General features: G+C 42.9%; 1 protein-coding gene across 1 annotated transcript in view; it reads right to left on the bottom strand.

The window, feature by feature from the left end:
• The window catches only part of LOC143923701 (uncharacterized), a 67739-nt gene extending 44927 nt beyond the window's left edge, over positions 1-22812 (bottom strand). Inside the window, exons 1-4 of the mRNA XM_077447505.1 lie at positions 22708-22812; positions 18184-18274; positions 14383-14712; positions 12419-12718 (exon numbers count right to left, since the gene is read on the bottom strand). Coding sequence (XP_077303631.1) covers positions 12419-12718; positions 14383-14712; positions 18184-18229 — 676 coding nt within the window. The 5' untranslated portion in view covers positions 18230-18274; positions 22708-22812. The remainder of the gene's footprint in view (positions 1-12418; positions 12719-14382; positions 14713-18183; positions 18275-22707) is intronic.
• Positions 22813-25713: the final 2901 nt, after the last annotated feature.

Below are 25713 nucleotides of genomic sequence, written 5' to 3'. Positions count from 1 at the left end.
CCCTGGCTGAAAGCTAAATGAAAACAAAGGGGTCGGGGATAGAGCTGATGTCATTACCTGAATATTGGTGATGCCCATATTTGGGGAAATCACTCATCACTGAGTGGGCGCAGCCTGAGGGGGAACTAGGAGACTAGCTCTCCATCGGGTCCCCTTCACTTTTTTTGTTAACACCAGAACAGGTAAAGAGAGGAAATTTTCCAATGGGGATTTCCTCTCACTTCCTGTTTTTGCTATGGGGCAGGAAGTGAAATCTCCCTGATGGGACACAGATGGCAAACATAAAGCTGACAGGGGTTATAACCCTCCCTTACTCTATTCACACAAAGTTTTGCCTATAGTTTTACTTTATTCTAGCCATACACTAACACATTTATTGCATTCAGTCTGTAGGCTAAACAAAAAAAAACTAACAGATTCCTCCATCCATACAAATAGCATGGATGGATGAATCCCCCCCCCCCCCCCCCCCAACTAGACTATTGTTTTCTGAGGGGTAATAGAGCCAGCAATCAAAATACCCAAGGTGATTGGCTGCAGGTGCTGTTCAGCCAACAATTTTCGGTCCAGCTTCTTTTGTCTCTCCTCTGAATCAGCCAAAATGTTATCAACGTATGGTCAGTGTAATGCTATCTATGCTATCTGTCTTCCAGGAGATTATCAAAATCATTTCAACTCAATCTTTTCCCTAGTCTTTCCCCCTATCAGAACATATTATTATTATTATTATTAATATATATATATATATATATATATATATATATATATATATATATATATATTTATATATATATATATACCGTATATACTTGAGTATAGGCCGACCCGAATATAAGCCGAGGCCCCCAATTTACCCCCAAAAAAACTGGCAAACTTATTGACTCGTGTATAAGCCGAGGGTGAGACATGCCTGTCCATCCCTGTGTGTGTGTCCGTCCATCCCTGTGTGTCCGTCCATCCCTGTGTGTCCGTCCATCCCTGTGTGTCCGTCCATCCATCCCTGTGTGTGTGTGTGTCCATCCATCCATCCATCCCTGTGTGTGTGTGTCTCCATCCATCCATCCATCCATCCCTGTGTGTGTGTGTCTCCATCCATCCATCCCTGTGTGTGTGTGTCTCCATCCATCCATCCCTGTGTGTGTGTGTATCCATCCATGTGTGTGTGTGTGTGTGTGTGTGTGTGTGTGTGTGTGTGTGTGTGTGTGTCCAGCCTACCTGTGTCCCGAGCCTTTGTCCCGAGCCTCCGTCCCGTGCCTTGCCTCCTTGCCTCCGTCCCGTGCCGTGCCTTGCCGCCGTGCCTTGCCTCCGTCCCGTCCCGTCCCGTCCCGTGCCGTGCCTTGCCTTGCCTCCGTCCCGTGCCCTCTTCGTCGGCGCCTCGGCGGCCATTGTAAAATTCAAAAGCTGCGCCGCCGCCTTCGCCTGTGATAGGCGGAACACTGAATTTCCCAGCAGCCTGTGTTCCGCCTATCACGGACATCGTATCATCCTCGTCCGTAGTACGAGGATGATACGATGTCCGTGATAGGCGGAACACAGGCTGCTGGGAAATTCAGTGTTCCGCCTATCACAGGCGAAGGCGGAGCCGGAGGCGCGGCTTTTGAATTATAGAATGGCCGCTGTCTGTCTGCTCGACACGCTGATCGAGCGGGCAGACAGCGATGACTCGAGTATAAGCCGAGGGGGGCACTTTCAGCCTCAAAAAAGAGGCTGAAAATCTCGGCTTATACTCGAGTATATACGGTATATATATTATATATATATATATATATATATATATATATATATATATATATATATATACACACATGCAGCAGGTAAAATAAGTATTGTACCACATGTCATAACAACCCATGCAATCCATACATACAAAGACATCAAAACAAATAAGTTTAGAAATTAAGTTGTTTAATAAAATGGACTGACACAGGGAAAAGGTATTGAACACGCTAATTGAAATCTATTTAATACTTGGTCCAAAATCCTTTTTTTTTTTATTAATGACAGCTTCAAGACACCTCCTGTATTGAGAAACTAGTCACATGCGTTGCTCAGATTTTGAAGGTTCGTAGGGTGGGCTTCTTCTATAAACTTTGATCTTTAGTTCTTTCCATAGATTTTCTATTGGATTCAAGCCAGGTGAGTGGCTGGTGTATGGTGTAGCAGCTTTATTTTCTTTCTTTGAAACCAATTGGGAGTTTCCTTGGCTTTGTGTTTGGGATCATTGTAATGCGGAAATGTCCACCCTCATTTCATCTTCATCATCCTGGTAGATGGCATCAGATTTTTATCTAGAATGTCTTGGTTCATTTTCCCATTCATCCTTCCTTCAATGATATGAAGTTTGCCAGTATTGCTGAAAAACAGCCCCAAACCATGATGTTCCCATCTTCAAACATCACTGTTGATATGGGGGTGTTTTTGGGGTGATATGTAGTGCCATTTGATCTCCAAACATGCTGTGTATTATGGCATCCAAATGCCCTGTACACGCGGTCGGAAATTGCGACGGAAAAGGTCCGATCAGATTATATTGTCGGAAAATCCGATCGTGTGTGGGCTCTATCGGACCTTTTCCGTTGAAAATCCCGCCGGAAAAAATTTGAGAGCAGGATCTAAAATTTTCTGACAACAGAATCCGATCAGACTTTTTCTGATCGTTTGTACAGAATTTCCGACGGACAAAGTGCCACGCATGCTCAGATTAAATTACGAGACCAAAGCTATTGGCTACTAGCCTCTACATAGTCCCATCATACGCAACGAACGTCACCTCGTTGTGAACGATTGGATTTTCCGACAACTTTGTCCGACCGTGTGTATGCAACACAAGTTTCGGACAAAATCCATCGGAAAAAATCAGATGGATTTTGTGGTCGGAATGTCCAAACGTGTGTACAGGGCAAAAGAGTTCCATTTTGAGTGCATTACTTTTCTTTGAAACAATTGGACCTGCTGATTCCAGGTCTTTCTGTAGCTCTCCACAAGTGATCCTTGGCTCTTGGACAACTCTTCTGATAATTCTTTTCACTCCTCTGTCAGAAATCTGGTGAGGAGCACCTGGTCGTGACTGGTTTATGGTGAAATTATGTTCTTTCCACTTCTGGATTATGGCCCCAATAGTGCTCACTGGAACATTCAGAAGTTTAGAAATCCTTCTGTAACCAATGCCATCAAAAAAGTTGTGAAGGTCTTGAGACCTTAAGGTTGTAAAGGTCTTGCTTTTACCCATCATGAGATGTTTATTGTGTGACAACTTGGTAATGAGACACCTTTTTATAGCCCATCAGTTGAGACTAAACCAGCTGATATTCATTTGCACTGAAAAGGGGCAGGACTGCTTTCTAATTACTGATAGATTTCAACTGGTGTCTTGGCTTTCCTTGTCTTTTTTGCACCTCCCTTTCTTCATGTGTTTTAAAAACTTTTTTCCCTGTGCCATTCCATTTTATTACACAGAACTTCATTTCTGAACTTATTTGTTTTGGTTTCTTTGTATGTATAGATTGCATGTGTTTTGGTAACGACACGTGGTGAAAGTTTCATGCACCTTTAGAAATATATTTACCTAGAAAAAAGGTGACGCGTTGAATACTTATTTTACCCACTGTATATACTTCAGGTGGTCTTATTTTAGGCATCGTCTGGTTAATCAATGAAGAAAAATTGACGAAACGTGTCGGTACATGAAGACCCTCTGTATCAGCATTGATCCTTGATGTATATCTGTCACGGTCCCTACCGTGTATTTTGGACAGCCAGGTGTAGTCACGCCTCAAGTGGCTCTGGGTGGTATTGAACTCATGACTGCCAGTAGTTGTTCCCGTTACCTTACCTCTGAGCCACACCTCAGTTCTATTCTGCCTGCTTTCCAGCCATGTCTAGTTTTGCATTAGTACTGTGGGCAATTCTGTTTGTACCTTTCACTCTTGGATCAGCTGTGGCAGGTTACCTAATCAGCTAGGGTATAAAACACTGCCTCACTCTGAGGGCTTTGTCAGTTCATTGTCTCTTGTTGCCAAAGGTTCCTGAGTTCCTGAGTTCCTGAGTTCCTGAGTTCCTGAGTTCCTGAGTTCCTGAGTTCCTGAGTTCCTGAGTTCCTGAGTTCCTGAGTTCCTGAGTTCCTGAGTTCCAAGACTGACCCCGGCTACCGACCCTGGCTTGTATATCGTTTATTCTGTCTTCTGGAATCCCTGACTACGGCTTTACCTGGACAATCCTTTGGCAAATTCCTGTCAAGCCCCCGTGCACAGATTCACAGCCCAGGTAGCTTATCTGTTTGTTACTGTGGGCTGTGTTTATTTGCAAGGGTGAGCCTACATCTCTGCAACATGGACTCCAATCTAGGTAAGCCCTTACAATATCTAACACACAGTATCTGTACTAGCACTATCATTGTTTTTTTATGTACTGAGACATACATGTCTGTATGAACTCTTTTTATCCTTTGCTAATAATAAACTGTATGGTTCTATACACATTTTTCTCCTAATTTTGGCCTGTTCAGTCTGATATCTCACTTTCTATTGTCTTCTTTGTTTCGTCTGTGTATCACCTGAGGCCAGTCATTTAACTGGGTATATGGAAGGGTTTACATCCACTTTAAGTGTATATAGCTTTGGATATAGGTTTTTGCTTTAGATCAGTGGTTCTCAACTGTGGTCCTCAGCAAATCTGTGGCTACAGCAAATCATTACTCAAACGTACCTATAACAAAGTGATAAAGCTGAACAGAAATGACTTAATTTATCCCAAACCAAAATCTACCACTACCACACCCCTACGTATCATTACACAATATTCACGCCAACACAATCAAATGAGAGAAATTCTTGTTAAATATTGGCCTCTATTACTGGCGGACCAAACAATTCACAAATATATAAAAACCCTTTCCTCAAATCACATACCGTAGATCCCAGTCTATGAAAGACCGATTGGTCACAAGCCATTTCAGTGTTCAACAATCTACCAAATCAACTCGCATTGGTACATATCCGTGTGGCCACTGCGATGTGTGTCGCTTTGTCTCTGGATCACCACATGTCACACTGCCTGATGGTTCCATTCATACCATCAAGTACAATGTGACATGTAAGACTGTAGGAATAGTCTACCTAGCTAGCTGTCCCTGCGGATGCTTCTATATTGTTAAAACCAGGCGTCCGTTTTTCAAACGGATTAGAGATCATATGCTACCATTATCCAAACGACTCTGCACTACAGCATTAAACAGACACATTCCATAATTTTGATTCAAGCGGAGTACATTTCTCGGCCCTCGAGCATGTACCTCTTCATGCTCGAGGGGGTGAAATCGACACCCGTTTACTGCAATTGGAAACACAGTGGATATACACTTTAGAGGCAACAAATTACCCAGGTTTAAATGAATACATAACTTACAAGCATTTCCTTTAACCATTTTGTCTTAGATCAAGCTTAAAAATGCATAATTTTAATACAAATTCGAAAAAAATTTACATAAAGAATCATACTCTATATACCCAGACACCAACTTTTCATGAAATGCCATACCTCTGACCATTTTTTCCATTTCCCCCTGCCTTTTTTCTCCCCCCCCCCCCCCCCCCCATTCCTCTCTCATTGTCTGTCAGTTTGTCTGGTCGTTTGTTTGCCTGTTTGTCTACTTAAAGCGGTAGTAAACCCGCATTTTTTTTTTTTTTTTTTTTTTAAAACCTGCAAAGCAAAAGGCATAATGAGCTAGTATGCACCGCATACTAGCTCATTATGAAATACTTACCTTAGAACGAGGCCCCGACATCTCGCCCGATCCACGCCGAGGAAGCCGACATGCTCCCTCGGCGTCTCTTCCGGGTATCGTGGCTCCGGCGCTGTGAGTGGCCGGAGCCGCGATATCGTCACTCCCGCGCATGCGCGCGGGAGATTTAAATCCGGCCGGACGAGCGCTGCCGGTTTTTCGCGGAGAGAACCCCCTTGTGCGCATGCGCCGCTGCAGTCAGCGGCGCATACCGAGGGGAATATCTCCTAAACCGTACAGGTTTAGGAGATATTTTTTTTACCTACAGGTAAGCCTTATTATAGGCTTTCCTGTAGGTAAAAGTTAAAAAAGTGGGTTTACTTCCACTTTAATTGTTCGGTGGTATGTCCATTTGTTTGTGTGGTTGTCTGTTGGGCTGTTTGTTTGTTTGTTTCTTCGTATGTTTGTTATTTGATGTTGGTTGAATGTGAATGTCTGTTGATGTGAGTCCACTTGTAATCACTCTTAATAATTTAATAATTATTCACTTTTTATTTAAATATTTGATGTATCTTTGATTACCTCACAAGATGTCATTGTTGCAAAAGTTGCTTAAAGGACAAATGTATTTAATCAGATTACATATCTTCTTTGCCCTATTCTTTTTGCTTTCTCCAAATGTGATTCATCATAATTTAAATAATGTGTTAACCACTTCAGCTCCGGACCAATAAACACCTTAAGGACCAGAGGTCTTTTTGCAATTTCGCACTGCGCTGCTTTAACTGGTAATTGCGCGGTCATGCAATATTGCACCCAAACGAAATTTGCGTCCTTTTCTTCCCACAAATAGAGCTTTCTTTTGATGGTATTTGATTGCCTCTGCGATTTTTTTTTTTTTTTTTTTTTTTTTTTTTTTTTTTTTTTTCCGATATAAATGGAAAAAGAGCGAAAATTTTGAAAAAAAAAGATATTTTCTTCTTTTTGTTATAAGAAAAATCGAATAAACTAAATTTTAGTCATACATTGAGGGCAAAATTTATTTAGCCACATGTCTTTAGTAAAAAAAATGTCAATAAGCGTATATTTTTTGGTTTGCGCAAAAGTTATAGCGTCTACAAACTAGAGTACATTTTCTGGAATTTACACAGCTTTTAATTTATGACTGCCGATCTCATTTCTTGAGGTGCTAAAATGGCAGGGCAGTACAAATCCCCCCCAAATGACCCCATTTTGGAAAGTAGACACCCCAAGGAAATTGCTGATGGGTATGTTGAGCCCATTGAATATTTATTTTTTTTGTCCTAAGGGATTGAATAATGACAAAAAAAAAAAAAAAAAAAAATTTTTTTACAAAAAGTTGTCACTAAATGATATATTGCTCACACATGCCATGGTTATATGTGGAATTGCACCCCAAAATATATTCCGCTACTTCTCCCGAGTATGGCGATACCACGTGTGTGGGACTTTTTGGGAGTCTAGTCGCGCACGGCACCCCGAAAACCAATCACCACCTTCAGGATTTCTAAGGGTGCAAATTTTTGATTTAACTCCTCACTACCTATCACAGTTTCGAAGGCCATAAAATGCCAAAATAGCACAAAACCCCCCAAAATGACCCCATTTTGGAAAGTAGACACCCCAAGCTATTTACTGAGAGGCATGTTGAGTCCATGGAATATTTTATATTTTGCCACAAGTTGCGGGAATATTACAAACTTTTTTTTTTTTGCACCAAGTTGTCACTAAATGATATATTGCTCACACATGCTATGGGCATATGTGAAATGACACCCCAAAATACATTCTGCTGCTTCTCCCGAGTACGGGGATACCACATGTGTGGGACTTTTTGGGAGTCTAGTCGCGCACGGCACCCCGAAAACCAATCACAACCTTCAGGATTTCTAAGGGTGCAAATTTTTGATTTAACTCCTCACTACCTATCACAGTTTCGAAGGCCATAAAATGCCAAAATAGCACAAAACCCCCCCAAATGACCCCATTTTGGAAAGTAGACACCCCAAGCTATTTACTGAGAGGCATGTTGAGTCCATGGAATATTTTATATTTTGCCAAAAGTTGCGGGAATATTACAAACTTTTTTTTTTTTTGCACAAAGTTGTCACTAAATGATATATTGCTCACACATGCTATGTGCAGAAGTCAAATTACACCCCAAAATAAATTCTGCTGCTTCTCCCGAGTACGGGGATACCACATGTGGGGGACTTTTTGGGAGCCTAGCCACGTACGGGACCCCGAAAACCAAGCACTGCCTTCCGGATTTGAATATAAAATGCTATAAAAAACAAACTAACCAGTCACCCGTAACACTTATACGGTGATCAGTGGTGAAAGGGTTAACTAGGGGCAATCAGGGGGTTCAAATTTTTATTAGGTAGTATATGGGGGTCCCTGGCGCTATATAAAAACCTGACGGGGAACCTAAATAACTAACTGGCTAACCAGCGTCACCAGTGACACTTATACTGTGATCGCTGGTGAAAGGGGGTGAAAGGGTTAACTAGCAGCAATCAGGGGGTTAAAACCATTATTGGGTAGTATATCGGGGTACCTAGCGCTATAAAAACCTGGCGGTGAACCTAAAAAAATAACTAGCTACCTAGCGACACTAATGCAGCGATCAGAAAAACGATCGCTTAGTGACACTGGCAAAAGGGGGTGAAAGGGTTAACTAGCGGCAATCAGGGGGTTAAAACCATTATTGGGTAGTATATCGGGGTACCTAGCGATATAAAAACCTGGCGGTGAACCTAAAAAAATAACTAGCTACCTAGCGACACATGCAGCGATCAGAAAAATGATCGCTTAGTGACACTGGCAAAAGGGGGTGAAAGGGTTAACTAGCGGCAATCAGGGGGTTAAAAACATTATTGGGTAGTATATCGGGGTACCTAGCGCTATAAAAACCTGGCGGTGAACCTAAAAAAATAACTAGCTAACTAGCGACTGTAGCGACACTAATGCAGCGATCAGAAAAACGATCGCTTAGTGACACTGGCAAAAGGGGGTGAAAGGGTTAACTAGCGGCAATCAGGGGGTTAAAAACATTATTGGGTAGTATATCGGGGTACCTAGCGCTATAAAAACCTGGCGGTGAACCTAAAAAAATAACTAGCTACCTAGCGACACATGCAGCGATCAGAAAAATGATCGCTTAGTGACACTGGCAAAAGGGGGTGAAAGGGTTAACTCTAGGGGCAATCAGGGGGTTAAATCTTTATTGGGGGGTGATAGGGGGCTACCCTGGACCTAACACTAACTGTCCTGACAGTTTTTACTGTCACAACTGACACTGAATGCATTGATCAGTAAAGAAATGATCAATGCAATCAGTGACACGGGGGCGGGGGGGGGGGGGCGATCGGGGGGGGTTTGTGTGCCTGTGTGTACCTACATGTCAGTGTAGTGTTGGTGCACACTTACTTTTACTGTTCTCCTCGTAGTCCGGTCAAAAAGACCGCCCCGAGGAGAATGACATCACTTCCTCCTTCCTGTGTAAACAATACACAGGGGAAAGAAGCTTCTCATTGGCCAGGAGCGATCCAGAGGGGGTGGCCGAAAACCAACGGCCATCCCCTCATCACGGAGCGCTCCTGGACCGAATCGGACCGCCGTAACCAGCGGGAGGGGGTCCGATCGGACCCCCCACCCGCTGGAAGGCAATCACGTAGATGTACGTGATTATGCCTGCCTGTGCCATTGTGCTGACGTACAATGGCAATACGGCGGTCCTCAAGTGGTTAATTTCCGCATATGTACAATTGACTTCCATTATAACATGTATTTTCGTCTTATTCATACCATTATTGTAACTTTATTTTATATTTAAATGAATTTTTGCACTATTGTGGATTTGGCCTATGAACACAGCCCCCTCTTTCTTTTTGCTCGCCTATTCATCATATTAACATTTTCGAATAGCTATTTAATCAATGTGCTTCCACCCTGCACAATTGCCTTAATTTACTTTTGTTCATATGATTTTCTTGATCCCGTCCTCTGGGTGGGAGCCCCTCTGTGGGAGCGCGCCTGTCCCCTTGATTTCAGGTATCGGTGCCTGTATGGACACACGGGTCGAGCTATGTGGAAGCCCGACCTACAATTATGCAGACTGCTTCACCAGCAGAATGCGTCCCACGTCTGTTGCTGATGGGTGAGGTTTCGAGGGGTTCATTGAACCTTGACACTGCCTCAGAATGCGCCGCAGTGCACTATGGGGACTGTAGGCGCATTCACTCGGGACGCATGCGCAGTCCCGCATTTGCTGTCCGCTCACATCCGACGTCATTGGTATGACGCCGGATGTGTGGGGGATAAAAGGACATATCCACATTGCAGGTGTGTCGGCCCTGCAATTGACACTATAGCGGTGATCTCTTCGGAAAGGTTGGTCTATTGAGAAGCACACGGCCTGTCCACACAGTCCGTGTTTCTTCTCCTATCTTCCAGCTATACTTTTTTTTTTCCCCTCTTCATGCTTACGGAGGCTGTTTGCCTTTTGCCTTTCATCCTTTAGACTTACAACTTGAGGCGCTGCATACATCAGCTGATTAATCCATCTGCTGCAGCCCTTTATCCAAACCCTCTATCTTAAAGTGAATCTACACCCATTCCAGTGCAGTACAGACATACCTGTTTCTGCTTATTTCCGTTCATGGTTATTTTTCTCAGTGATCTATCTGAATAACTTGAGCATAATGCCATTTACTATTACACTGTATCCATTTTCGTTATTTCATCTTTTCTATTTTGTTACTCATCTACTAGCCTTACTCAGATAAACCTGTGATCTATTTAAATACAATCCTAGGTTATCACCACGATATTAGATCATCCTATGAACCCGCTCATCTGCATCCTTTAGCTCCCCCTTTGAGACACACTTTACATCAATTCACCCAGGTAGGTCTTTTTTACCATCTAACTATGTAATACATTGAAAGAAATTTTTTCTTTCTGTTTTCTAAACCGCCTACGGGAGCCTCTCCTGGCCCCATAATTTCTAATAAAAGTGGACTTTCTGTCTGTTCCATTTGTCCCCTGCAGTCACCTTCTGGGGTTTCGGGGACTGGTGTACTCTCCACGCTCTAGAGGCGTTCTCACTCTAATATGCAGGCAGGGCCTGCATTCTAAGTTTGGTAGGTATAACCAATTATTCTCTATTACCATAATGATATATATTTCTGGCTCTGTTGACCTTTTGAAATTTGCGGGCGCATCCAAAGTCTGGGCTGTTTTCTTTACTATGACCAGATCCACTAACTCTGTTGTATTTTGTTTACAGTGAATTCTCTTCTTGTTTCTTTTTTTAAAATTATTCTGTCAACCATTGGCTCCCCTGAAGAAGCCTTTAAAGGCGAAATATGTCGGGACTCCATCTAAATAGCCAAGAACCCCTTCATCTAAATTAACTGACGGATTGTGATCATTGTCTGTATAGATATTATTGTTTGTAGCTTCAAAATTTTGAATCTACTCCATTACTGTGACTGTTTTTATTGTATTTAATAAAATTCTTCTTTTACTTTTATATCATACTTTTCTCTTATCTTTATGAGCACCGCAATAATCCCATTTACCCCTCTTCCTTTCTCTCCATATTTGATATACCTGGGATGAGGTGCGCTATTGTATTACTGCCCGACCTGGTTTCTCCCATTCTCCCTCCTCAGGACCAACTAACAGGCCAGAATTTAAGTATTACCTTTGGGAGATGCAAACTAGAATACTGCAATCACTGAGCAGCAAATTATGTCACCTGTCCTGTATCTAAGTTATCTTTCAAATCTGGCCTGTTAGTGGGTCCTGAGGACAGGAGTTGAGAACCACTGGTCTAAATAGACATTTTCCAAGATAGATAGGAGAAAATAAACTAAAACTTTAACAATAACAGTTTTACTATCTGAATGGTAAATCTGTTTCCTTTCAGACACTTTATCTCAGACTTAAGGTTTGGAGGGAGCTATACAGAGGGAGAGGGAGGAGTCACTAGTTGGATTAATTCCCTCATGCGGTTAAATTTCATCTTGAGCTATGGAGCTCTGTAAAACAAGGGTTTTGACAGCAGGACGAGAAGAGAAACTGGAAAACATTGAAAAAGGAGGTGAGAGCTCCACCGGTGGGGACTCCATAACCCATAAGGTGTGTCAGCATCTTCTTCTGCTGTCACCAGGGGGTGCTTCTATCTCTTCCACGTTGTACCCTGTGATGATATACATGTGCCACGTTGTGACATCAGGGGGGTGGCTGCAAAAGCCATGAAAAAATCACCAGCTCCCCTGACGAAGCAGCATGGCACATGTGCCGTAGAGTACCCTACAGTCTTCTGAGACATTGAAATTGGTATCCCTGTGGGCTGTGGGCACTACACACATCATTCTGGCCTAGAAATATGAGGAGGGGTCCCCAAAAAGGTATTGACCCCCCTACAAAACGTAAATTAATACCCAATTCTGTCAGAGGAGGGGGGCAAGGGGATGTTGATATAAAGTTGATGGGAAAGGTAAAGTTCTTCTTTATTACCCCTTTGTCATTTCCAATGTATCTAATAATATCTTTGATATTCCATTCTGCAGTGATAAAGGTAAAACGTTAAAAGCCAAAAAGTTTTCTTGACTTCATTTTGAGTCATACTTGCATTTGTTTACATGAAAAAGTACTTGGCGTTACCTCCATACTGCATGGTGAGGTTATCTCGGATGACTTCTGGCAGAGACACATGATCCACCTGGCAGGTGATGATTGGATGGTCCTGGCTTTGTGTGGGGGAAATGATTAGTGAGCTGTTCACTCTGTAAGTCCCATCTGCATCCTTCTGAAATGGTCCTAACTCCGATCCTTCCAGGGTCTGACCATTCCTTAACCAGGTTACTGAAATGTCCTTTGGATAGAAGTTTGTGATCAGACACAGCAATCGGTTTTTGCCACTCTTGGACAGAGCCTTCTTCATCAGTGTCACCTCTGGAAGAGCTAGAGGGTTAAAAGTGACATTAAATTGTGACATGAGGAATGCCTATCTCTCAGTGGTCCTGGACAAACAACAGCAAGACCTCTGTTTCTGTTACCTACTGAGCTAAATTCAAACCACAAAAACATTAAATCATTTCCATACACAATCATTGGGCATGCTGCAATACCAGACTTCACCAGCAGGTGCAGGTATAATCTGTGCTTGCAGCTGTCTGTCCTCAGAGAACCTAGGATTTACAGACGAGGATATCACTATGGGGTTGATTTATAAAGAAATTGCATTGTACTTATATAGCACCTAATGATTTCAAATGGAAATGCTGCATTTGACCACTAGATGGAGCTAAATATCATAGACATTTTCTTAGCACCATCTGGTGGCCAAATGCATAATTTTTGTTTTAAAGTAATGATTTATATTTGCACAGCACGGGGTGTAATTACATTTGTTTTTCCCAATTTGTACAGAATAAAAGTAGAATGCACTTCCACTGGAAAAATGGCTATGCAATTTCTTTTTTTATACATCACTTCTCTGTGTTGGCAACAGGAACTGTTCAATTTCCAAGGAAACCAGTTTTATGAAACACGGGTACAGTACTTTATCTGGAAGAATGAGCAAATTATTCTGTAAAAACGACACCTCTGTAAAAACGATAATATTTCACACTACATTTAAAATAACTAAATGCAAACCATTCTATTTTCTCAATATAGGTTTCCTTTAACCTTTTAATATCCCCATCACTGGCTGGCTGTAAATTTAACCTCCCCTCATCTTTGATGGTCAGTGGCTGGCTTTAAATATAGCATCTTCCCCAGCACTGGTGGTCAGTGGCTGACTGGAGAAACAATATAAACCTCATGCTCCTGTGCCAACCTATCTCTCTAGTTTGCCACTCTGCAAGTCACAATCAGCCACAATGGGGCACTATTTAAGGGGTGGTACCCGCTGCAGTCCACAATATTCCCTTCCTGGGTATCAACTTAAAAGTGGTAAACCTTGCACAAGACAAGGACATCCAGGAACAGTCCAAGCAGGTTTGTCCTGCACTTTTATTCAGTAAAGCAGCAATCAAACACCAATCAATACAGGATGACTTTTTACATCAAGTCCATAGCATAAAACAGATAAAACATCTGCTTATCTAAGCCACAAACTGACTTACTGTGTGCCCACTAATGGGTCCCCAAAACAGGCAGCCCATGTACGCTGGTAATGTTTTGTCAGCAGTCAGCCTTTTCACTCAGCAGCAGGATTTCACAGCAGAGAGAGAGAACCTGAGCATCTGTCGATTGACTCATAAAGACCTGTGCACAACTGAGACTTAGAACAAAGTCTGGCTACCAGGTATGATATGGATTTAGGAATGGGGGCATATTCCTCGCCAAAGCTCTACAAACCCCTGGGCTCCAGGACCCGGAAAAGAACGTATGAAGAAAATGAGAAAACAACAAGATTGTTTTCTCCATATCAGTCAGCAACTCTGGAGCCCCTCTCTATGTTTAGGAGAGAAACCTATGTGACACATATGCACCATCCACCATCCACAATCCTCCCAGCGCGTGACTCACTTTTCTTTCTTTTATTTTTTTTAATGATAGAATCAACATTAGGTATCTGCATTTACCTGGAGTTCTGCTCCAAAAAACAGTTAGCTTACCTTGAATGTCTACCTGGATCTCCTTCATCTCTTTCACAGGGCTATAGATGATTAAACACTTGTAGGTCCCCTGGTCAGCGAGGGTCACATTGTTAATGGTCAATGAAGCATTGCCCTGTTTGGCCTCCTTCTCATCGATGAACATCCTTGGAGAGTCAGATTTCTCCTTGTTGTCATATCTTACTAATTCTTTCTCTCCATGCTGCCACAAGATGGCCAGGAACTTGGGGTTTATGGGAGGACTGTCCACCGTGAATGAGCAGGGGACCAGAGTGGTGGATCCGATCACAGCATTATGAATTCCAGGTGCCAAAACATCCAGAGCTGAATCTGAACCAAAAATTTGACAATGTGCAAATAAAAACATGAACATGAAAAGAAATCTGAGCAATATAGAAAATTCAACAACAAATGCAAAAAGTGAAGAGATATATTAGTAGGAGAGAAGCCTATTTCAGATCAAGTCAAAAGAAAACTTAATTTCAAAGGCAACTGCCCTGGAGCTGAAGTCTTGCCAGTAGGTTGCACTCCTCCTAGTTAGTTTTGCAGAGTCAGAGGAATCCATTTTTTGTTTATTTAAGTGACAGCTTCAACCTTGGCTCTCTAATGGTTTTCATAGTTCAACAGGTCCAACTACCCTGATAGACTTATTGCAGGAGGAAAACGCTTTCCCAATAATGTTACTGTAGGATAGTTCAAAGTAATGTGTAAAAAATATTGAGCTACTCTGTGAAAAAGGAAGAAGCAGCTACACGCAAATGTGACAAACATTCATAAGGAACAGTGGATAAAAATGTAGCGCTATAAAAATCTAATGAAAACGAACAATGTGAAAATGTGTAAAAATTAAGTGAATGAGTCCCAACTAAATACATGTGAGGACGGTGAAAAGGGCAAACCAACCAAGTGGGAGTTCTACCCAAACTGGAAATGCGATGGCAACTGAAATGGATACCGCAATCACCGGTTCGGCAAAGATGTTCCAGGCGGTCCTCAGCAGCCTTCAGAAGCCAGGGAAACTCTTGATGGTATCACATTGGCAGAGACGGCACACAGACCATGGAGGCCGGGATGGAGCAGTCAAGCAGAAAAATCGGACATATCTAATCATCTCAGTGTTCAGATCACTCTGCTCATGTCGAGAATCAACTGAGTGATCTGAACCCTGGCTTCTGAAGGTTGCTGAGGGCACCCTGGAACATCTTTGCTGAACCACTGATCGCGGTATCCATGCCTGTGTGACCTGGTGCCGCTGGCACTCAGGTCCTTGGGATCTGATAAGAGTAACCATTTCTACTATTCTTGGATATTATCAGTCTACGGATGTCACATTGTTTCAGTTGTCATTAGACATGTGCAAAAGGAAAAAATGTGTTTAGTTTCGTTTTGTTTTAATTCGTTAATTCATTAATTTCGTTTAGTTATATTCGTTAACTTCCTTAAATTAGTTTTCGGATTTCGTTTAGTTTTCTACCGAATTCGAAAAATCGGCCACATTCTAAAATATTTCAACCAAATTCGAAAATATTTCTACCGGATTCGAAATGATTTCAACATGATTCGACATTATTTCAACCACATTCGAAAATATTTTGTGACCCGACTTTAGGGCCATGTATCTCGGGGTCACTTGGTGCTAGAAGTGACCCCGAGATATGTGGCCCCAAAATCGTGTCGCAAAATGTTATTAGAGCAGAGAATGACATTTTGCGACCCGATTTTGGGGCCACATATCTCGGGGTCACTTATAGCTAGAAACCCCAAATTTGGTATGCAAACACAATAGTACTAGCACTACAACATATCCAAGTGTGTTTCTAGCACTAAGTGACCCCGAGATACATGGCCCTAAAGTCGGGTCAGAAAATATTTTCGAATGTGGTTGAAATAATGTCGAATCATGTTGAAATAATTTCGAATGCAGTTGAAATAATTTCGAATCATGTTGAAATAATTTCGAATGCGGTTGAAATAATTTCGAGTCATGTCGAATTCATTCGTTATATTTCTTTCGTATTCGTTGTAATTTGTTATTTTTTTATTCGGACATTCGGATGCATCCAAATGTCCGAAAGATGCAAAATTCGTCCGAATTTCGATTTGTTACGAAACGAATTGCACAAGCCTAGTTGTCATCGCATTTCCAGTTTGGGTAGAACCCCCACTTGGTTGGACTGACCTTTTTGGAACTCATTCACCGTCCTCAAATTTATTCAGTTGGGACGATTTTCACATTGTTTGTTTTCATTAGATTTTTATAGTGCTACATTTTTATCCACTACTGTAGGATAGTGTTGGATGTACATAGAGAGACCTTTGTTGTAGTTTCCCTAGACACCATAAGAGGCCCCTGTTCACTGGTAATGTGAGTGTTTGTATACTGGTTAGCTACTGGGATTACCGCTGGTTAGGCTGGGTCATCTGTTCTTTGTCTCAACCTATTTAAGAACTTAAGCCCATATGTTACACTAGGTTAGATCAATCCAATGCAATATCACAGAAAATCACTAACTGCAATACCTGATACACAGTAGGGATAGTATAGTAGTGGAAAAAAAAAAAAAATATATATATATATATATATATATATATATATATATATATATATATCTGATATGGTTGGTAACACAGCAGGCATAGTATTGGATTAACAATGGTAATTACGCAATTCACCATACAAGGTGACTAGTAATAAGTAATAAGGACTAGGCATAAGATAACATTTGGTGTCCAGATCAGCATAAACTATAGCAAAGTCACCTATAGTGCAGCAGTGAACAGTAATAAAGATTGATTTCTTGAACACAGGAACTATACTGCCAGTGTGGATTGATGGCAACTATGCTAGGCCTAGACTGACTTGATGTGCACTGTCCATAGAAATTAAGGAAATGGGAGAAGAAACAAAGGGGACTTGCAGGATGGTTTGTGATGCTGTTCTTCTGCCAGCTATCGTTGGGGCCCTTTAGGAAGCATTGGTGCACTTAACTACAATTTTAATAAACCATCATTCAGTATGGGTGCAGTATAAAGATGCAGTAAAAGTACTGTATAGGTGCAGTATACTTAATGTCCTGCCTCCAGTAACTCAGTCTCTGCTAGCAGTGTGAACAATGGGCAGTGCTCTCTCACCAGTCCCTGTAGTGCAGCTGTAAACTCTTGCTGTAAGAAGATGGAACCTCTCCACAGGATGCCTCCAGAGATTCAACTATGGGAAGTTGACGGTGAGAGGATGCTCAGGTTTCCCCGCAGCAACAATGCAGATGTGGTCACTGTGGCCTGTGCTGCACTGCCTCTGGAGTCACCACTGGTCTGGCCTTTCAGCGGTCTGGTCAATATGCAGCAAATGTGCTCTTATCAGTTCCCTTGGAACCAAGAGGAAGAACCTAGCTGAACAGTCTCAGAAGGGGAGCTCCACTCCTCCTTGCTTCAGTCTCTCTAGGGAATTATACTGCAAAGGGCTCATAAGATCCACAAAATGGCTTACTTGCTGGACTCCAAATATCCATGGTCCTCAGCGTTTTGCACAGGCAGCCATAGGCTTTTCCCTCTACGGACTGGAAGGGATAGCGCAACAACAAAAAAAATTAAACTAAACTGAAGAAGTTAGTGTGTATCTACCCCATTAGATACAGAGTCCCTGCGAGAGTCTATGCTGTGGAACTGTGGGGTGCCATGAGGATGCCTGACCAACATAAAAAAGTAAATTTTGCCTATGTATGTCACCGCCACACCTACACCACATTACTTTCCCACTCCTTAGCTGTAAAGCTCCTTGTAAATGTAGTTAGAACCACTTACATGAACGATGCAGCAACAGTAGAAATATTAATCTTGCAGATTCCATGGAGCTTTCTTTCCCAGCAGGTGGGCATCAAATGAACTATTGTGTCTGAAGTTGGAACATAAAATATATTTATTAATGTTGAGGTACTCAAGGTGGACAGGGTGACAAAATTATTTTATATTCAGTAGAACTTAAGCCAAAAGTATTTTTTTGTTTAGCTCCCCAGAATTACTCAACTCTGGAGTTGTTTTCTAAAATCTGCTCCCACTGTGATGGCTGCCAGACTGTCATTCTCAGGAATGACAGAACGGCGGTCTGCCTATGTCAGTGATGACGAACCTTGGCACCCCAGATGTTTTGGAACTACATTTCCCATGATGCTCAACCACAATGCAGAGTGCATGAGCATCATGGGAAATGTAGTTCCAAAACATCTGGGGTGCCAAGGTTCGCCATCACTGGCCTATGTAAACAAGGCAGATCGTTGTTCGGTCACAGACAAAGAGAGATCTGTTTTTTCTACTAATCAGGAACACAGATTGCTCTCTCTGCCTAGAGTATCCATCACCCACATAGTTAGAAAACACTCCCAGGGAACACATTTAACCCTTTGATTGCCCCTGATGTTAATCCCTTTCCTGCCAGTGTCATTTATACAGTGACAGTACATTTTTGTTAGCATTGATCACTGTATTGGTGTCACTGGGCACGAAAAAGTGTCACTTATGCCACGTACACACGATCGGACACAATTCGCCCATATGTGGGCTCCGCTGGACTTTTTCTTCCTAAAAGTCCGGCGGACTTAGAAAGAAGTCTTGACTCAAAATTGTCCGCCCATCTGTGTGTTAGTCCACCGGACTTTTCAAATGAATGGACTTGCCCACACACGGAGTAAAGTCTGTTCATTTTTAATGTAACTTAAGGTAGACGGGACTACCAAAGGAAGTCAATATCGCCGCTTCCATCAGTGAGATTGACACCTTGCGAGCCCCGTCGCTTGGTATGGGTTTTAAGGGGAACCCCTATGCCGAAAAAACGGTGTGGGGGTCCCCCCAAAGTCCATACCAGACCCTTATCCGAGCATGCAGCCCGGCTGGTCAGGAAAGGGGGTGGGGGCGAGCCCCCCCTCCTGAGCCATACCAGGCCGCATGTCCTCAACATGGGAGGGGGTGGGTGCTTTGTCCCCATGTTGTCCACATGTTGATGAGGACAACGGCCTCTTCCTGACAAACCCTGGCCGTTGGTTGTCTGGGTCTGCGGGCGGGGGGCTTATTAGAATCTGGGAGCCCCCTTTAATAAGGGGGCCCCCAGATTCTGGCCCCCCACCCTATGTGAATGAGTATGGGTACTATGTACCCCTACCCATTCACCTGGGGGAAAAAGTAAATAAAAAACACACAACACAGGTTTTTAAAGTAGTTTATTAGTCAGCTCCGGGGGTCTTCTTCTGACTTCGGGATCTTCTCGCTCCTCCGCTATCTTCTGCTCTTTTACCGCTCTTTTACTAGTGGAGGAGCCCGGCTTTCTCCTTCATCGTCGCCGCCATCCAAAGAAGGTAAGAAGGTGGAGACAGTGACAGCGATGATCGAGGAGACCGGCCAACGCTAGTAAAAGAGCTGGAAGAAGATAGCGGTGGCCCGGCAGAAGAATCGAAGAGCGGGACAAGACCCCTGAAGTCAGAAGAAGACCCCTGGACGGCGGCGACGATGAAGAAGAAAGCCGGGCCCCTCCACTAGTAAAAGAGTGGTAAAAGAGCAGAAGATAGCGGAGGAGCCCAGCGAGAAAACCCCCCGAAGTCGGAAGAAGACCCCCCGGAGCTGACTAATAAACTACTTTAAAAACCTGTGTTGTGTGTTTTTTATTTACTTTTTTCCCCCAGGTGAATGGGTAGGGTTACATCATACCCCATACTCATTTACATAGGGTAGGGGGCCGGAAGGGGGCTCCCGGATTCTGATAAGCCCCCCGCCCACAGACCCCGACAATCAACGGCCAGGGTTGTCAGGAAGAGGTCCTTGTCCTCATCAACATGGAGACAATGTGCTTTGGGGTGGAGGGGCCGCAGGGCCCCCCTTCCCCAAAGCACCCACCCCCCCATGTTGAGGACACGTGGCCTGGTACGGCTCAGGAGGGGGGACGCTCGCTCGTTACCTAGAAGTCGGATTGAAGTAGTACAGGAACCTTTTCTGAAGGCGGAGTGACTTCAGTAGTGTGCATTAAGACGGCTCTCATTCAATAACATTGATTTTATCATGTTACACGACTTGAGGCAACTTGGGAGGACTTCAATTCGGATCCAAAGTTGCCCCTGTGTGAATGGACTCTTAGTTCCTTATTTATTGTTGGATGATTTGAGCATGGCAAGGATTGTTTGCTGCTCTATCTAGTGATGTTTCTAAAAATAAAAATAAAAATTTCAATAAAAACGATTGTAACAGAAAAGCGTCAGTTACGTGTCTGATTTGTCTAATTTGTCTGCCGTAGTGTCGCAGTCCCGATATAAGTCATAATAATGGTAAAAAAAAAGAAACCAAAAATATATATAAAAATCCCATCGCTTTTAGACACTATAATGTTTGCGCAAACCAATCAAAATACGTTTGTTGTGATTTTTTTTTTTTACTATTTAATATTTTCTTGGCTATGTTTTATAGCAGAAAGTAAAAAATATATTTTTTTTTTTCAAAATTGTTTATAGCACAAAAAATAAAAATCACAGAGGTGATCAAATACCACCAAAAGAAAGCTCTACTTGTGGGGAAAAGGATATAAATTCTGTTTGGGCACAGCGTCACACGACCGCGGAAAATGGCCTGGTCATAAATCTTCTGAAGCTGAATTGGTTAAGTATGTTCCAGTCTCTATCAAACCAAAAAGAAACATATCACTCCTGACATCTCTTGGGGCTTTCCTAGGCACACTCCACCAACGCCCATTGGAAGGATCCACCACCCTTTTTAGTGAGATAGGTTGCTGCAGAAACCAGGGAAGCCCTACCAAAAATCAGTCCAGCAGAGAAGCCCCATCACCTTGTTACATACATATGTAAGATATAGAAAATTGAGTACTGTCCGTGATATTTTTTTTATTATTATTTATTTGCACGAACATACAATTTTTCAGGACAAGATTTTGGGGTCTGTCCCCTTCTTCAAGGTGGAGTACAGCTTGGACCTTGAAGAAGGGGACACACCCCGAAAAGGTTGTCTGAAAAATTGTATGTTAGTGCAAATAAAAAAAAACTATCACGGACATTACTCAATTTTCTCAATTGCACTGATACGGCTACCTCAAGTATATGTAAGATATGAAAGAGCTAGCATATTACGGGCATAGCAATCAAACCGCGTTCAACGTGCCTGTGTAATCCATGCAATCAGTTCAATATTTTTAAAATATCATAAATGAACGATGATGTGGGACTGTGTGTCACTGAACTCTAGATGAATAATTAAACAGTAAAAGCTTAAAAAAAAAAAAAGTTAATAAAGAAAATTTTGAGATTTTAGAGATTTTGAATACTTACATGTTCGGCTCCCTATAATGTGAAAGTGAAAGGCGATATGTTTGTATAGAGCCGATCAGACACACCTCATTCCTTGTTTTGAGTTTGTTTAACCACTTGCTTATCAGGCACTTTCACCCCCTTCCTGCCCAGACCAATTTTCAGCTTTCAGCGCTCTCACATTTTGATTGATAATTGTGCGGTCATGCAATGTACCCAGATTACATTTTTATAAAAAAAATTCCCCCACAAATAGATCTTTCTTTTAATGGTATTTAATCACTGCTGGGTTTTTTTATTTTTTGCTAAAAAAACAAAATAAATACCAAAAAAAAAAAAAACTAGTTTCATAGTTTGTTATAAATTTTTGAAAACATTTAATTTTTCTCCTTCATTGATGGGTGGCACTGATAGACACTGATAGGTGGCTCTGATGAGACAGTACTGATAGGTGTTACTGATAGGTGGCTCTGATGAGACAGTACTGATAGGTGTTACTGATAGGTGGCACTGAAGGGCACTGGTAGGTGACACTGATAGGCAGCACTGATCAGTGGCACTGATGATAATGTACTGATGGGCATTGATTGGCAGCACTGGTGGGCAAAGGTAAGTGGCACTGTGGGCACTGGTAGGTGGCATTGGTGGGCACTGGCAGGTGGCACTGGTGGGTACCGATGAGGCAGCTGCAGCTCTCTGTGTGAGGGACTGATGTCCCTCTGACAGAAGTCGGGGATCGGCTTTTTCTTTCCCCCACGCTGACAGCGTGAGGGCAAAAAAATACTCATTACCGATCTTCTGTTTACATCACATGATCAGCCATCATTGGCTGGCAGTGGATCTCATGGTAAGGGGCCGGGATCAACCCCTTACTCCGATCTGTGATCAGCTCAGTCTCATAGACTCGCTGATCACAGAGTACGCCACGCGTGGCCTGCAGGAATGGCGCTGACAGCACATGCTCATAAGGACGTCCAATTAAAGGGGTTGTAACGTTTTTTTGTTAAAATAACAAACATGTTATACTTACCTCCACTGTGCAGCTGGTTTTTTCACAGAGTGGCCCCGACCTGGTCTTCTGGGGTCCCTTGGCGGCTGTCTCCATCCCCCACCCCCCGCAAGGACTTTCGGCTATAGCGCGGGTGGGAAGAAGTTAATTCAGGTGAAATGTAGTGTTCATGCCTGTTTTTCAAGTTTTCTCACCCTGCAGGAAATATGGAAGTTGCTTTGCTGACCCAATTTGAAAATGCCTGTTGCTCAGCTGTCTGACTTCAATAGAGTTGCTGCTGTTACTGTGTCTGTGATCCCTTTGAAAAACAGACTAGGTGACTAGAGTCAGAATTCTGCTGATGCATTAATGACCTTTCACTTGGGGACCTGTATGCCCGTCTGTATTTAATTTCCAACTACTAGGCTGAAAACATCTTGTGGATTATGGGAATCATTATGATTGTTGTTTGTGGTTAGTCCCCCCCCCCCCCCCTCCATCTTGTGTATACCTCTATTGAGGATCCCCCTGGTACTCCTTGTGCTTTCTCTTACCTATGGACTTATTTTAATATATGGTGGATAATCCTTCGGATTCTGGTACTTTCTTATACCTACTCCCAATTTACCCCTGAAAAAGATTAACCTGAAATCGATCCACATGTAACAATTTGTTGTAATACAAATTTTGTGACATGTGTGGTGCTAGGTTAGTGTGACCAGATGCAGGGCTGGTGCAAGGATTTTTGACACCCTAGGCAAAACCTAATTTTGCTGCCACCCACCCGGCTGCACCCCTGACTCCACCCCCTTTGCCCTGCCCATGTATACTCCACCTTTTTAATGAAGCGCCCAGCAAATGCAGCCCACCACCGCCTATCAAATGCAGCCTCGCCAGCGCCCATCAAATGCAGCCTCGCCAGCGCCCATCAAATGCAGCCTCGCCAGCGCCCATCAAATGCAGCCTCGCCAGCACCCATCAAATGCAGCCTCGCCAGCGCCCATCAAATGCAGCCTCGCCAGCGCCCATCAAATGCAGCCTCGCCAGCGCCCATCAATGCAGCCTCACCAGCACCCAGCAATGCAGCCTCACCGGTGGCCATTAAATGCAGCCCCACCAGTGCCCATCAATGTAGCCTACCAGTGCCCATAAAATGCAGCCTACCAACGCTCATCAGTGCAGCCTATCAGTGCCCATCAATGAATGTTGGCTTGCTTCCATTAATTCGGGAGACAGGACACAGACAGTCCTCTGCTGCCGCTGCGCCTCTGACACTTTGTGTAAACGGAGCCGCAGCTCCCTGCTAATGCTGAGATTTATTTGCTTGCTGCAGAGAGAAGAGCGTAGGACCACCAGTGGCCGGGTGCCCTAGGCAGCAGTGCGCCCTAGGCAGCTGCCTAGTTTGCCTAGTGGCAGCACCGGCCCTGACCAGATGTCCCCGGTTTCCAGGGACAGTCCCCGGACTGAGGACACTGTCCCCGTACCAAGTCTGTCCCTGGTTTTGTCCCTAGATAGTGTTGCCACCTGTTCGGTATTGGCCCGGACAGTCCAGGTTTAGACACTCTCTGTCTCCCTCGCCTGGTGCCTCTCTCACCTTTTTGGTCTTTTTTCGTTTGTTTAGCAAAAAATAAAAACCTCCAGTGGCAATTAAATACCCCCAAAAGAAAGCTCTTTTTTTTGTTTGTGTGAAAATAAAATGATAAAAATTTCACATGGGTACAGTGTTGTTACCATGCAATCTTTTACTGTTCTGAATTGTTAATTTATATTGTCATTGTTGAGCCAAAATTCTTGGTAAGAATAAAATAGAAAATATGCATTGAAAAGTTGTTTTATCTTCTTAACATTTGGTAGTTCTATCCCCAAAAAATTCTAAGCCCTTGTACACAAGGTCGGAAACTCAGACGGAAAATGTCCGATCGGACCGTGTTGTCGGATAATCCGACCGTGTGTGGGCTCCATCGGACTGTTTCCGTCGGAATATCCGACCAACAAGGTTTTAGTGCAGGGCTATAAAATTTTCCGACAACATGATCCGATCGGACTTGTGTAGAGAATTCCGATCGGACAAAGTGCCACGCATGCTCAGATCAAATTATGAGACCAAAGCTATTGGCTTCTAGCCTGAACGTAGTCCCGTCGTAATGAAATAACGTCATCACGTTCTGAACGATCGGATTGTCCGACAACTTTGTCCGACCGTGTGTATGCAACAGTTTCGGACAAAATCCGTCGGATTTGGTTGTTAGAATGTCTGACCGTGTGTACAAGGGCTAAGACGTGTCTTTTTTTTAAAATCTCATGGACGAAATATGAGAAATAACATATATATCACACAATCATTCCATAAACGTGCCCCAGAACGATGTCAAATTGTGCCGAGACGCGCGTCGAGAGGAGTGGCGTGCTGACGTCATTGTGCTGTGTACCTTAGTGAGTGTTCAGCTTTTATAATCCTTGCAAGTTTATCTCTTACTACGTGTAAGTACAATTTTTTACTTTAATAAATGTTTATATTACAATTTACACTATGGTGAGCTCCTCTTTTTTGGGGTATCTTCTGGTCCTCAATCAAGACCATTGAATGATCGAGTCCCCTTGGCTGTTTGCTGTGTGTTCCTGCTTCATTATATCAAGCATTTGGAAGCCGTCATCACCATTTTTTTTGGATCAAGGCCCTGGCGTTGTTAACAGCCGCAAGCCCATTTTAGCTTGCCTCTGGTAAGCACGCATTTTATGTGGTGGTGGAGCACGAGTATGTGGTGTTGTCACAAGTTATACCAAGACTTCACATGTGTGGCTATGTTTTATGGACTAATCTATAATATTACTTTGTGGTGTTGGGAGTAATTCCATGACAAGGTAGCCAGATACCTTACTACGCCAATCCATATATGTACACCCCTTTTATACCTTATTCTATAAAAAATGACACAGACACCTGCTGGATGTAAATGGCCTTTCAGGCCTTTATTTAAACAATAAACCAAACTAAACTTTTTTCTTTAAAACTTCTGTAACCATTTTATTTTACCATATATTTTCCTG

The sequence above is a fragment of the Lithobates pipiens genome, unplaced genomic scaffold (assembly GCF_037356315.1).
Source record: "Lithobates pipiens isolate NorthernLeopardFrog02 unplaced genomic scaffold, aLitPip1_a1.2 Scaffold_22, whole genome shotgun sequence".
NCBI lineage: Eukaryota > Metazoa > Chordata > Amphibia > Anura > Ranidae > Lithobates > Lithobates pipiens.
This window is presented reverse-complemented; position numbering and strand designations above follow the sequence as displayed.